This window comes from Nansenia antarctica, assembly GCF_963989245.1.
Source record: "Nansenia antarctica genome assembly, contig: SCAFFOLD_320, whole genome shotgun sequence".
In the NCBI taxonomy this organism is placed as follows: Eukaryota; Metazoa; Chordata; class Actinopteri; order Argentiniformes; family Microstomatidae; genus Nansenia; species Nansenia antarctica.
The window spans coordinates 1-13,521 of record NW_027663433.1 but is presented as its reverse complement, the minus strand read 5'-3'; the positions used below and the strand labels follow the sequence as shown (position 1 = coordinate 13,521).

The 13,521-nt window shown below is 47.2% G+C and overlaps 1 protein-coding gene across 1 annotated transcript; it reads left to right on the top strand.

Moving 5' to 3' along the window:
• znf414 (zinc finger protein 414) lies at positions 1-12,308 on the top strand (the record flags this gene model as incomplete). The annotated part of the gene is made up of 7 exons (XM_080550809.1): positions 1-52; positions 719-832; positions 4,418-4,523; positions 4,813-4,993; positions 5,597-5,639; positions 6,103-6,255; positions 11,881-12,308. 7 exons carry the CDS (start codon positions 1-3, stop codon positions 11,934-11,936), a joined length of 705 nt encoding a protein of 234 aa, XP_080406935.1. The 3' UTR covers positions 11,937-12,308.
• Between the last annotated feature and the right edge of the window lie 1,213 nt (positions 12,309-13,521).

Below are 13,521 nucleotides of genomic sequence, written 5' to 3'. Positions count from 1 at the left end.
ATGGCTGCGGTGGGATCTGGAGGGACTCTGCCGCCTCTCAGCACCAAAGAAGGTTCAGAACCCTTAAACCCTATCTGTTACCTAGCAACCCTTAAACCCTATCCGTTACCTAGCAACCCTTAAACCCTATCTGTTACCTAGCAACCCTTAAACCCTATCTGTTACCTAGCTACCTAACTTTACCCTTAAACCCTATCTGTTACCTAGCTACCTAACGTTACCCTAACCCTATCTGTTTAATCTAATAACATTACCTTAACCTAACCCTATCTGTTTAATCTAATAACATTACCTTAACCTAACCCTATCTGTTTAATCTAATAACATTACCTTAACCTAACCCTATCTGTTTAATCTAATAACATTACCTTAACCTAACCCTATCTGTTTAATCTAATAACTGTCTGTCTGTCTGTCTGTCTATCTATCTATCTTTCTATCAGTCTCAGTCTATCCTTATCTCGCTATCTCTCAATCTATTACATTGTATCCAATTCAATTGATAGGGCTTTATTGTCATGGGACACATACGTTTACATTGCTAAAGCAAGTGTGAAGATAAAAAACAAACAAAAAGATTGTAATGTACGACTAGAATAAAGAAGTTATTAAACAGAGCTGTGTATAGTGTACAGGTAAATAAAGGTAACTTAAAATAAAATAGAAAAGTGTGGACATTGCAATTAAAAAATATGTCTGTCTCTCTTTCTACCAGCAGGTGTCAGTGGCGAGCTGCCCTGCCCGCTGTTCGGCTGCATGCGCCTGTTCAACCACATGGAGGCTCTCAGCAGCCACATCACAACCCACCTCATCCCTACTCAGTCTATCCCAGGTAACCCCTCATCCCTACTCAGTCTATCCCAGGTAACCCCTCACCCCTACTCAGTCTATCCCAGGTAACCCCTCATCCCTACTCAGTCTATCCCAGGTAACCCCTCATCCCTACTCAGCAGTGGCGGCTGGTGCTAACATTTTTGGGTGGGGCACAGGTTATGGGGGCATGCTCCACGGGGAAGAATATCAACTTTAAAATCTGGATTTACAGTCGATTTTAGCATGAGAATAGCTCTACCCCCCTGTACAGACCTCGCCATCCCCTCTACCCCCCTGTACAGACCTCTTCATCCCCTCTACCCACCTGTACAGACCTCTTCATCCCCTCTACCCACCTCTACAGACCTCTTCATCCCCTCTACCCCCCTGTACAGACCTCTTCATCCCCTCTACCCACCTCTACAGACCTCCTCATCCCCTCTACCCTCCTCTACAGACCTCTTCATCCCCTCTACCCCCCTGTACAGACCTCTTCATCCCCTCTACCCCCCTGTACAGACCTCTTCATCCCCTCTAGTGAGTGTGTGAGTGTGAGTGTGTGTGTGTGTGTGCGTGTGTGCGTGTGTGCGTGTGTGTGTGTGCGTGTGCTGGGTGAATACATAAACAAACAAGCGAAAAGACGACATTAGAAAACGTACCATGCTGACGATATTACTAAATGTTTGAAGTAGCTTTTATCTTAGCTGACTCTCTTACCTTCAGGTCGAGTTTGTGTATTCTGGCTTCGCAAAACACCAACAGTAGCAGCCTAACAGCCGGTGCGGAGATTGCGACCACAAACAAAGTTTGACTTCGGTAATAGGTCCAGTTGCAATATCCTCAAGTTGGGAACAAAAGATGCCTCCTTCTAACTTAGTGGAGTGGGCGGGGCCAGAGGCTGGTAACAATCTGGATGTATACACAGACACTGTTACATCATTTATCAGCTTTGGCGAGGAGGTGTGTGTCCCCCTCCGCTCCAGGAAGTCTTTCAACAACGACAAGCCCTGGTTTTCATCCCAACTAAGGCGTCTGAGGTCAGAGAAGGAGGTGGCTAGGCGCAGTGGGGACGTGGACCGGGTCAAGCAGGCCAAGTACAGGTTCGCCAAAGCGGTGAAGGAGGCGAAGCATCGCTTTTCGGAGAAGCTGCAGCAACAGCTCTCTGAGGGGGATTCCGCCTCCGTCTGGAAAGGCCTAAAGACCATCACCAACTACAAACCCAAGTCCCCGCTGATGTCCGACAACCTCCCTCTCGCTAACGAGCTGAACGAGTTCTACTGTAGGTTTGAGAAAGAGAGGTTCCCGCCCACCCCCGCCCTCTCCCTCCACCCCCCCCGGCTACAACCACCACCCCCGTCCCCCAGGGGGGCCAATGTCCCTCCTGCTACCCCCACCCTCCCCCCTTTCCTCCCCCCTCCCCCCCCCTCCCCCCCCCTCCCCCTCCCCTCCCCCCTCCCCCTCCCCCCCCCCCCCCCCTCCCCTCAGCTCGGCCTTCAACACGATCCTCCCACACATCCTGGAGCACCAGCTATCCCTGCTGCAGGTGCCGGACTCCACCTGCAGGTGGATCACGGACTTCCTGACTGACAGGTCTCAGCGGGTGAAGCTGGGGAAGAGCATTTCCAGCTCCAGGTCCACCAGCACGGGCTCCCCGCAGGGCTGCGTCCTGTCTCCAGCACTGTTCTCCCTATACACCAACAGCTGTGTCTCCCGCCACCCCTCGGTCAAGCTCCTGAAGTTTGCAGACGACACCACCCTGGTGGGCCTCATCTCCAGGGGGGACGAATCTGCCTACAGGAGTGAGATCGAGGGGCTGCAGAGCTGGTGCAGTTTTAACAATCTGGAGCTAAACGCTCTAAAAACAGTGGAGATGGTGGTGGACTTCCGTAGGAAAGCAGCCCTGCCCCCTCCCATCACGCTGGGAGGTATCCCGGTGGCCTCCGTGGAGTCATGCCGCTTTCTAGGCATGACCATCTCCCGGGACCTTAAGTGGGAGCGGAACACCGAGGCCCTCACGAAGAAGGCCCAGAAGAGGATGTTCTTCCTCCGGCAGCTGAGGAAATTCAGGCTGCCGAGGTCCATGATGGTCCAGTTTTACACGGCCATCATAGAGTCCATCCTCACCCACTCCATCATCACCTGGTTCCCTGCTGCAACGACCAAGGACAAGGCCAAGTTGCAGCGGGTGATACGTTCAGCAGAGAGGGTGATCGGCTGTCCCTTGCCCTCCCTCAACTCCTTGCATGACACCAGGGCTCTGAGGAGGGCAAGAAAGATCATGGCCGACCCCTTCCACCCCGGCCACGGCCTCCTCACCCTGCTTCCCTCTGGAAGAAGGTTGCGGCTGCCTAAGGCACTGAAGGCCCGCCACAGGCTCAGTTTCTTCCCCTCAGCCGCCAGGCTGCTAAATGACTCTGGCTTCCCCCTCCCCCCCGCCTCCAAGTCTGCCCAGGACTGAACATGCACTGGACCTTGAATAACTCTGCACTGCACTTTATTTACAGCACTATCCATGCACTGTCTGTCCTGTGTTGTCCTGTTTTTGCATTTGTATTGTACTTGTTTTGTTCATATATATGTGAAAAAAGCATAAATGCACCTTCTGTAATGCCAAAGCAAATTCCTATATGTGTCAAGCATAATGGCAATAAACGTTATCTGAATCTGAATCTGAATCTGAATCTGAATCTAATCCATTTGTTCAATTTGTTTACAGAAATAAATCCTCCTTACATTGTAAACAACTTAATTTGTTAGGAGAGCAGTCCGGAAGTCCGGAAGCCCGGAAGTCGGAAGTCCTCAGCATAATGCATTGTCTGCTATTACAACCGGATATTCAGGACGCAACTTTTTGCGCCCCGGCCGAGAAATAGAGACAGCCAATTGGAGCGCTGCTACAGCTCACGTGTAAGCGAAAAGTATTTGGCCTGCGATAGACTTGCATTCGATCGGCGACCCGACTCCTCCCCCTATGTATTTTAACAGTGAATTTTACACACACACAGATAAAATGTTTATTGTATTTTTAATGAATGCTGATAGGCGCCGACAGAATATCAGCCGCATTTTGTGAATAAACAATGTTTATTTAAAAAAAAAACTTTTACAAATCGCAACTAGGAAGTGAAGGTGGGGGCGGCGCCCCAGCGCCCTCTATCGGCCAGCCGCCACTGCTACTCAGTCTATCCCAGGTAACCCCTCACCCCTACTCAGTCTCTCCCAGGTGGGTCTCTCTCTCTCTCTCTTTCTCTCTTTCTCTTTCTCTCTTCTGTCTCTCTCTCTCTCTCTCTTTCTCTTTCTCTCCTCTGTCTCTGTCTCTCTCTCTCTCTATCTCTCTTTCTCTCTCTCTCTATCTCTCTTTCTCTTTCTCTCCTCTGTCTCTCTCTCTCTCTCTTTCTCTCCTCTGTCTCTGTCTCTCTCTCTCTATCTCTCTTTCTCTCTCTCTCTATCTCTCTTTCTCTTTCTCTCCTCTGTCTCTCTCTCTCTCTCTTTATCTCTCTTTCTCTTTCTCTCCTCTATCTCTCTTTCTCTCCTCTGTCTCTGTCACTCTGTCTCTCTCTCTGTCTCTCTCTCTCTCTCATCCTCTGTTCTCTCCTCCTCTCAGGGAAGGTATTTCTCTGCTCCACGATTGGCTGCAACTGCTCTTTTCCCAGCATGCAACATCTGATGGAACACATGAGACATCACCACAAACCCAACATCTACTTCCTGTGAGTGCGTGTGTGAGTGAGAGTATGAGTGTGCTTGTGTGTGTGTGTGTGTGTGTGTGTGTGTGTGTGAGTGTGAGTGTGAGTGTGTGTGAGTATGTGTGCGTGTGTGTGAGTATGAGTGTGTGTGTGTGTGTATGTGTGTGAGTGTGTGAGTGTGTGAGTGTGTGTGTGTGATGTGTGAGTGTGTGTGTGTGTGTGTGAGTGAGTGTGAGTGTGTGTGTGATGTTGTCTAACCCTCTGTGTGTGTGTGTGTGCGTGCGTGTGCGTGTGCGTGTGTAACCCTCTGCAGGTGTGAGAGCTGTCGGGCTAAGCTGCGCTCCTACCAGTCCCTCCTGAAGCACCTGCACACCTGTTCCAAGATGGCCCGCCACGCCCACCCCCCCGACCCCTCCACATCTGACCAGGAGACCCCACAGCAGGAGCCCATGGACTCTGACCCCCCCCCGCTCCTCTACCCACAACAACCTCCAGCACCTTCCTCTTCCCTGGGGCCCTCCTCTTCCCTGGGGCCCTCCTCTTCCCTGGGGCCCTCCTCTTCCCTGGGGCCCTCCTCTTCCCTGGGGCCCTCCTCTTCCCTGGGGCCCTCCTCTTCCCTGGGGCCCTCCTCTTCCCTGGGGCCCTCCTCTTCCCTGGGGCCCTCCTCTTCCCTGGGGCCCTCCTCTTCCGTGGGGCTCTCTTCTTCCGTGGGGCCCTCCTCTTCCGTGGGGCCCTCCTCTTCCGTGGGGCCCTCCTCTTCCGTGGGGCCCTCCTCTTCCCTGGGGCCCTCCTCTTCCGTGGGGCCCTCCTCTTCCGTGGGGCCCTCCTCTTCCCTGGGGCCCTCCTCTTCCGTGGGCCCTCCTCTTCCCTGGGGCCTGAAACACAGCCCCCCCAGCTCCACCCCCCCCACCCCCACCCCCAGCGCCCCCAGCTATGGCCCCTCAGACCCCCCCTTCCTGCTCCCTCCTCCTCCACACCTCCACAGCCCCAGGCACTCCCCCCCCAGGCCCTCCCCCCTCAGACCCCCCCTTCCTGCTCCCTCCTCCTCCACACCTCCACAGCCCCAGGCACTCCCCCCCCAGGCCCTCCCCCCTCAGCCCCCCCCAACCTCCCCCAATGCTGTCTGGAGGAAGAACCAAGGTGAGACACCAGGTGTTAGTACAGGTGTTAGTACAGGTGTTAGTACAGGTGTTAGTACAGGTGTTAGTACATGTGTTAGTACATGTGTTAGTACATGTGTTAGTACAGGTGTTAGTACAGGTGTTAGTACAGGTGATAGTACAGGTGATAGTACATGTGTTAGTACAGGTGTTAGTACAGGTGATAGTACAGGTGTTAGTACAGGTGATAGTACAGGTGTTAGTACAGGTGTTAGTACAGGTGTTAGTACAGGTGTTAGTACAGGTGTTAGTACAGGTGATAGTACATGTGTTAGTACAGGTGTTAGTACAGGTGATAGTACAGGTGTTAGTACAGGTGATAGTACAGGTGTTAGTACAGGTGTTAGTACAGGTGATAGTACAGGTGTTAGTACAGGTTTAATGCTTACTGTGTGTGTGTGTGTGTGTGTGTGTGTGTGTGTGTGTGTGTGTGTGTGTGGAAGGCCAGTCCAACAGGCGTATTCTCTGGGAGCACACCAGGGGGCGGTACCGCTGTCTACAGTGTGGCGAGGCCACGCCCACCCGCAAGGAGATGACCAATCACATCCGGGAACAGCACAAGCCCCTCGCCAGCAAGCCCAGCGGTGATGTCATAGGTAACCTTGACTACGGCCAAATCCTTAAAGTCTTTCTTCCCCTCTCCCCTCCCCCTTTCCTCTCCTCCTTTCCTCTCCTCCTTTCCTCTCCTCCTCTCCTCCTTTCCTCTCCTCCTTTCCTTCTTTCCTCTCCTCCTTTCCTCTCCTCCTCTCCTCCTTTCCTCTCCTCCTTTCCTTTCCTCCTTTCCTCTCCTCTCCTCCTCTCCTCCTTTCCTCTCCTCCTCTCCTCCTTTCCTCTCCTCCTCTCCTCCTTTCCTCTCCTCCTCTCCTCTCCTCCTTTCCTCTCCTCCTTTCCTCTCCTCCTCTCCTCCTTTCCTCTCCTCCTTTCCTCTCATTTTTTCCTCTCCTCCTTTCCTCTCCTCCTTTCCTCTCCTCTCCTCCTCTCCTCCTTTCCTCTCCTCCTTTCCTTCTTTCCTCTCCTCCTTTCCTCTCCTCCTCTCCTCTCCTCCTTTCCTCTCCTCCTTTCCTCTCCTCCTTTCCTCTCCTCCTTTCCTCTCCTCCTTTCCTCTCCTCCTTTCCTCTCCTCCTTTCCTCTCATCCTTTCCTCCTCCTCTCCTCTCCTCTCCTCTCCTCCTTTCCTCTCCTCCTTTCCTCTCCTCCTTTCCTCCTCTCCTCCTCTCCTCCTTTCCTCTCCTCCTTTCCTCTCCTCCTCTCCTCCTTTCCTCTCCTCCTTTCCTCTCCTCTCCTCCTTTCCTCTCCTCTCCTCCTTTCCTCTCCTCCTTTCCTCTCCTCTCCTCCTTTCCTCTCCTCCTTTCCTCTCCTCCTTTCCTCTCCTCCTTTCCTCTCCTCCTCTCCTCCTTTCCTCTCCTCCTTTCCTCTCATTTTTTCCTCTCCTCCTCTCCTCCTTTCCTCTCCTCCTTTCCTCTCCTCTCCTCCTCTCCTCCTTTCCTCTCCTCCTTTCCTTCTTTCCTCTCCTCCTTTCCTCCTCCTCTCCTCTCCTCCTCTCCTCTCCTCCTTTCCTCTCCTCCTTTCCTCTCCTCCTTTCCTCTCCTCCTTTCCTCCTCCTCTCCTCTCCTCTCCTCTCCTCCTTTCCTCTCCTCCTTTCCTCTCCTCCTTTCCTCTCCTCCTCTCCTCCTCTCCTCCTCTCCTCCTTTCCTCTCCTCCTTTCCTCTCCTCCTCTCCTCCTTTCCTCTCCTCCTTTCCTCTCCTCTCCTCCTTTCCTCTCCTCCTTTCCTCTCCTCTCCTCCTTTCCTTTCCTCTCCTCCTTTCCTCTCCTCCTTTCCTTTCCTCTCCTCCTTTCCTCTCCTCCTTTCCTCTCCTCCTTTCCTCTCCTCCTTTCCTCCTCCTTTCCTCTCCTCCTTTCCTCTCCTCCTTTCCTCTCCTCTCCTTTCCTCTCCTTCTTTCCTCTCCTTCTTTCCTCTCCTCCTTTCCTCCTTTCCTCTCCTTCTTTCCTCTCCTCCTTTCCTCCTTCTTTCCTCTCCTCCTTTCCTCTCCTCCTTTCCTCTCCTCCTTTCCTCTCCTCCTTTCCTCTCCTCCTCTCCTCTCCTCCTCTCCTCTCCTCCTTTCCTCTCCTCCTTTCCTCTCCTCCTTTCCTCTCCTCCTTTCCTCTCCTCCTCTCCTCTCCTCCTTTCCTCTCCTCCTTTCCTCTCCTCCTTTCCTCTCCTTCTTTCCTCTCCTCCTCTCCTCTCCTCCTTTCCTTCTTTCCTCTCCTCCTTTCCTCTCCTCCTTTCCTCTCCTCCTCTCCTCTCCTCCTTTCCTCTCCTCCTTTCCTCTCCTCCTCTCCTCCTTTCCTCTCCTCCTTTCCTCTCCTCCTTTCCTCTCCTCCTTTCCTCTCCTCCTTTCCTCTCCTCCTTTCCTTTCCTCTCCTCCTTTCCTCTCCTTTCCTTTCCTCCTTTCCTCTCCTCCTCTCCTCCTTTCCTCTCCTCCTTTCCTCTCCTCCTTTTCTCTCCTCTCCACACATAAGGAGTTAATCCATAAGGAGATATTATAGTATGTTAGGTTAGTAAATAATGATATTATAGTATATTAGGTTAATATATAATGATATTATAGTATAGATATGAATGAATGAAAGCTTTATTTCGAACATATGAAAAACTAAAATAGCAAAGACAAGATCAAAAAGAAAATAGTTATAACAACAAAAAACAAGAAAAAACAAAACAAAAAAAATCACTATTTACTTAACATGTCCGAAAAGGAGTAGGAAGAAGCATAAGCTTATTTAATCCTACCCCTTCTCCAATACTCAGAGATTAATAATTAATAATCTGCAGTTGACTTCAATGTTAATGTAATATTTTTTAAATTAAATCAAATTTATTTACGTATTTACATATTTACCAACAATAGAAAACAGATAATGTAAATAAACAAATAATCTGTGAAATAACCTGCGGGCCGTTCCACTAAAGTGGATTAGTATATCGGCGATTGAAATAAATGCGGCGATCAGGCAACTCGGGATTGGAATTCATGCCTCAGGTGATTCCTCGAACGAGGATCAGGCTTGTGTCATCAGTGTTCACAGAACACCGGCTTAGAAATCCTCGATATGGGCGCGTGCACGCAGACATAAAGAGCCCCGAAGAGTCAAACTGTCGAAATGAAGATTGATCTTTATGAAGACGACAAATAAGATGTAAAATAGTGTAATACTGCCGCAATTAACAAGGCGAGGGAAATGGTTTGGCTAGAAATTGCTGACCGATTAAATGCGTAGGTCATACTAGCCCCAGTTATTGTTATGTTCTTATTTTAATTAATGAATATTTACTACTGTGCTGATATCAGCAGCAGGCTATAAATCGACATATCGTCACGATGGCCTAGTGGTATTGACCGCTGCCGTGGTATTTATTCGTCTTTTTAAGACGGTGGTTCAAATCCCTCTTCAGACACACTTTTTATTGCATTTCGTTGTCTGAATCTAATCTAAAATCTCATATAAAATATAGTAATACTAAGTATATAGGCTATAAAATGATGGTGCAGGCTAATTCACAAGAACTGACACGATTACAATGGTGTTTGAAGCCTTTCTGAGTAAATTATGTTCTTCACTGGACCCTGGATTTGGCATAGATTATTTTTTCTTATGATTACTGATGGATAGATGATTCACTTAGACAGATATATATATATATATATATATATATATATATATATATATAGTAAATCGATTTGCATGAAGGCTTCGGTTAAATGTAAAAAAAAGTTAAGTTAAGTTAAACCAAGTCTCAAACCCGCAGCCTTTGGAACTCTAGCTGGCTGCCTTAACCACTGCGCCAACCTCACCACTGTAATGACGGCAATGCAAGTTGATTCACGTACCTATTTTATTTTATTTTTTTACACTTTTTAATTTATTTATCTATCGATCTACGTATCTATCACACTTTCAAAATATCAAGTTATCTATCACACAATCAAACTATCTATCGATCGATCACACTTTCAAAATATCAAATTATCTATCTATCACACAGTCAAACTGTCTATCTATCTCGTAAAAAGTGGGAACTAATATTTCCTTAAAGAAATATTAACTGAACTGTCGTTCAGGATATAGTTTCATGAGACAATTTTGAGACAATTTTGACGCACGTATTACCTAAACCAACCTCTTAGCCTGCTCGCGACCAGAATAACTCGGGAGGCTAGGTTGCATAGCAATCAAACAGCGAATTATTTGAGCCACATTGATGGAACCGAACGCAAGATAAAATTATCGCCAATTAGAACATTATCGCGGATTAGAAGATAATCGTGCTTCGTGGAATAGGGCCCTGGTGACTATCAAAGCCCTTCTTCCTCCTCGTACCTGGTGAAAACCATGTTTTTATACCGCTTTTTGAACTGGGTCATGCTTGGACACCGCTTTAGCTCCACACTCAATCCGGTCCACAGCTTCACTCCACATATAGAAATACAAAAACGTTTTAACGTTGTACGTACACAAATATGTTTTAAATGTAACTCCCCCCTCAAATTGTAACTCCCAACTCTATCAAAAAACAATTTTTGAATATTCCCAGGGAGTAGGTTGTTATTTGCTTTATACATTATTTGTGCTGTGTTGGTAGATCTGTGAATTTTAGGGCCGGTTTCAGAGACAAGGCTTAAGCCTAGTCCTGGACTAAATCACACTTTCAATGTAAAATCTCCATTGAAGATGTTTTTTAGTCTAGGATTAGGCTTAAGCCTTGTCTGTGAAACCGGCCCTTAATGTTTTTGATTTTAAGAATAATGAATTTGTGTGATCTCTATAACCGATATTATAATATATTAGGTTAATATAATGATATTATAGTATATTAGGTTAATATATAATGATATTATAGTATCATATTATAGTATATTAGGTTAATAATATACCTATACTAGGTTCTAGGCCCTGGACAATCTAGACAAATTGATGGCAGCTACTAGATTGAAATCAAGTGTAATACTGAAACACAACTGTGTACATTTCAAACCTGCAAACTGCGACACTTTAAATGAATGTGCAATAACACTATGTGCAATATGACAACCCTCGGGTACATAAGGTTCAGAGAATAGGAACTGTTAGAATAGGTATAGCATAGCATAGAGTACAGCACAGTGTTTTATTTGTATAGTATAGTATAGTGGATAGTGTACATAGCCTTTATTTATGTAAACCAGCTCTTTTTCCCTTCTTGTTTTTATTTTTTTTTTCTCCTAGCACCAGGGGAGCCCCCCCTCCCAAATTTCATTGTTTGGTACCTGTACTATATCAATGACAATAAAGACCATTCATTCATTCATTCATTCATTCATAATATATAATGATATTATAGTATATTAGGTTAGTAAATAATGATATTATAATATATAAGGTTAATATAATGATATTATAGTATATTAGGTTAGTAAATAATGATATTATAGTATACTAGGTTAGTAAATAATGATATTATAGTATATTAGGTTAGTAAATAATGATATTATAGTATATTAGGTTAGTAAATAATGATATTATAGTATATTAGGTTAGTAAATAATGATATTATAGTATATTAGGTTAGTAAATAATGATATTATAGTATATTAGGGGCAGCTGTATGTATTAGAGGTGGCTGTGGCTCAGGAGGAGCTGGTGTCAAATGGTCTCAAGGTTCAAGGTTCAAACCCCGACTGGCCACATGTCGATGTGTCCTTGAGCAAGGCACTGAACCCCTAAATTGCTCCAGGGTCACCGTCTATGGCTCTGACCCCTAACCCTAGAGCATAACATACCAAACCCCAGCAGCTGACTGACAGGTTGACTGACAGGTTTGACAGGTTGACTGACAGGTTGACTGACAGGTTGACTGACAGGTTGACTGACAGGTTGACTGACAGGTTTGACAGGTTGACTGACAGGTTGACTGACAGGTTTGACAGGTTGACTGACAGGTTGACTGACAGGTTTGACAGGTTGACTGACAGGTTGACTGACAGGTTGACTGACAGGTTGACTGACAGGTTGACTGACAGGTTTGACAGGTTGACTGACAGGTTGACTGACAGGTTGACTGACAGGTTGACTGACAGGTTGACTGACAGGTTGACTGACAGGTTGACTGACAGGTTTGACAGGTTGACTGACAGGTTGACTGACAGGTTGACTGCAGGACAATGAATCACTGATTGTTATTCTGGATCTGATTGGTCTTCCAGGAGGACAGACGGACACGCCCCCCCAGACTGGAGATTCCACCTACACTCATCTCTGATTGGCCCAATACCTGGAGAGGATCTAATGGGAGTGGAGGAGAGGCAGGAACCAGATGACATCACAGATGACATCACAGCCTTGTTCATGAATAATAAAACTAACTAAGACTAGTTCATATTAGTTATTGTTAGGGTTAGAGGACTACCGTATTTTCCGCACTATAAGGCGCACCGGATTATAAGGCGCACCTTCAATGAATGGCCTATTTTAGAACTGTTTTCATATACAGGGCGCACCGGATTATAAGGCGCATAGAATAGAAGATACTGCAGTCAAACGTTTGACTGGGGTTGCGTTACGCCCAAGCTCCACCTACTGCGTTGCGTCACCTCTCCATCGGTGTTGTGTCAACTTCCCGTTGTCCATGCTCCACCTGAGCGTTGTCACCGTCAACGTCAAAAAAATATATTTTTCTACCTCAAGTATCAGCCGTTCGTCATCCATTTTTGCAACAAGCGTCAAGGACCTGCGGTGATTCACAGCTGACTGGAAAATTAAAGGCTTTTAAGTGCGCCTTATAGTGCGGAAAATACGGTAGTTCATATTAGTTATTGTTATGGTTAGAGGACACTGACAATAAATAAACCAAAGTCCAACTGTGTGAAGAGTCTCTTCTGTTGTTTGTGAAGGTTTTCAGCTTCTGAACATTCTGGTAAAGAACTGTTTTACCCAGAATTCCCTCTGTTAACTCAGTGAGGCTTTCCCACAAATTCACTGTGATTCACTGTATAAAATGCAGCTCTATAAAAAAGAGAAAACACCTTAATTACAATAAAATATTAGACTAAGTGAGTGACGTTGTGGGTAAACATGCTAGAGGTTTTGTTATCGCCATGGTTACGTCTCTGGGAGGTGTCATCGCCATGGTTACGTCTCTGGGAGGACCCCTTTAGTCAATGCGCCTGAGCTAAATTCAAGCTAAACATTGCATGCCTCACACAGCTGAAATGCGCCAATAAATAAATGAATGATGTTAACTCATGCATAAATACAAGAAACAGCTACACTGATACACTGACAGCAGTGCTGGGTTAGTATTGCAGTGCATGTCTGTACATGACTTATCCAATAGATTGTTTGGATCTTACGGAGCCCCCCTGGGGTCATATGGTAGAAAAAATGTATTTGATGTGTGAATCCGTTCCCTCGGTTTAGTAATTCGTTCCCTCGGTTTAGTATGGGGAATTGTTCCAGGCCTACCTGCAGCACGCTAACGCACACAGCCAGGGGAGGTGGGTGGAGGGCGTGACAGTTTTGATGATCTGGGTTACAGACAGACAGACAGACAGGCAGACAGACAAGGAGGCAGGCAGACGGATGGATAGAGGGACACAGGCAGGCAGGCAGGCAGGCGTACAATGGTAATTGTATGCCTGCTATATTCATGGAATAAAACGTATGTCCCCCTCATTATTCTATCCAGACTGTTTGAGAGTCTAGTTTCCTCCTTGTAGCTACAGTATCAGTGCACCCAGGTGGCAGGCTGCAGGTTATGATGTTGTCCACATGAGGGCGCTGGTGATCCCACTGCTTTTCCATTCCATGGAGTGGAATGTTACTGTGCTGTGAGTGACACAGCTGGA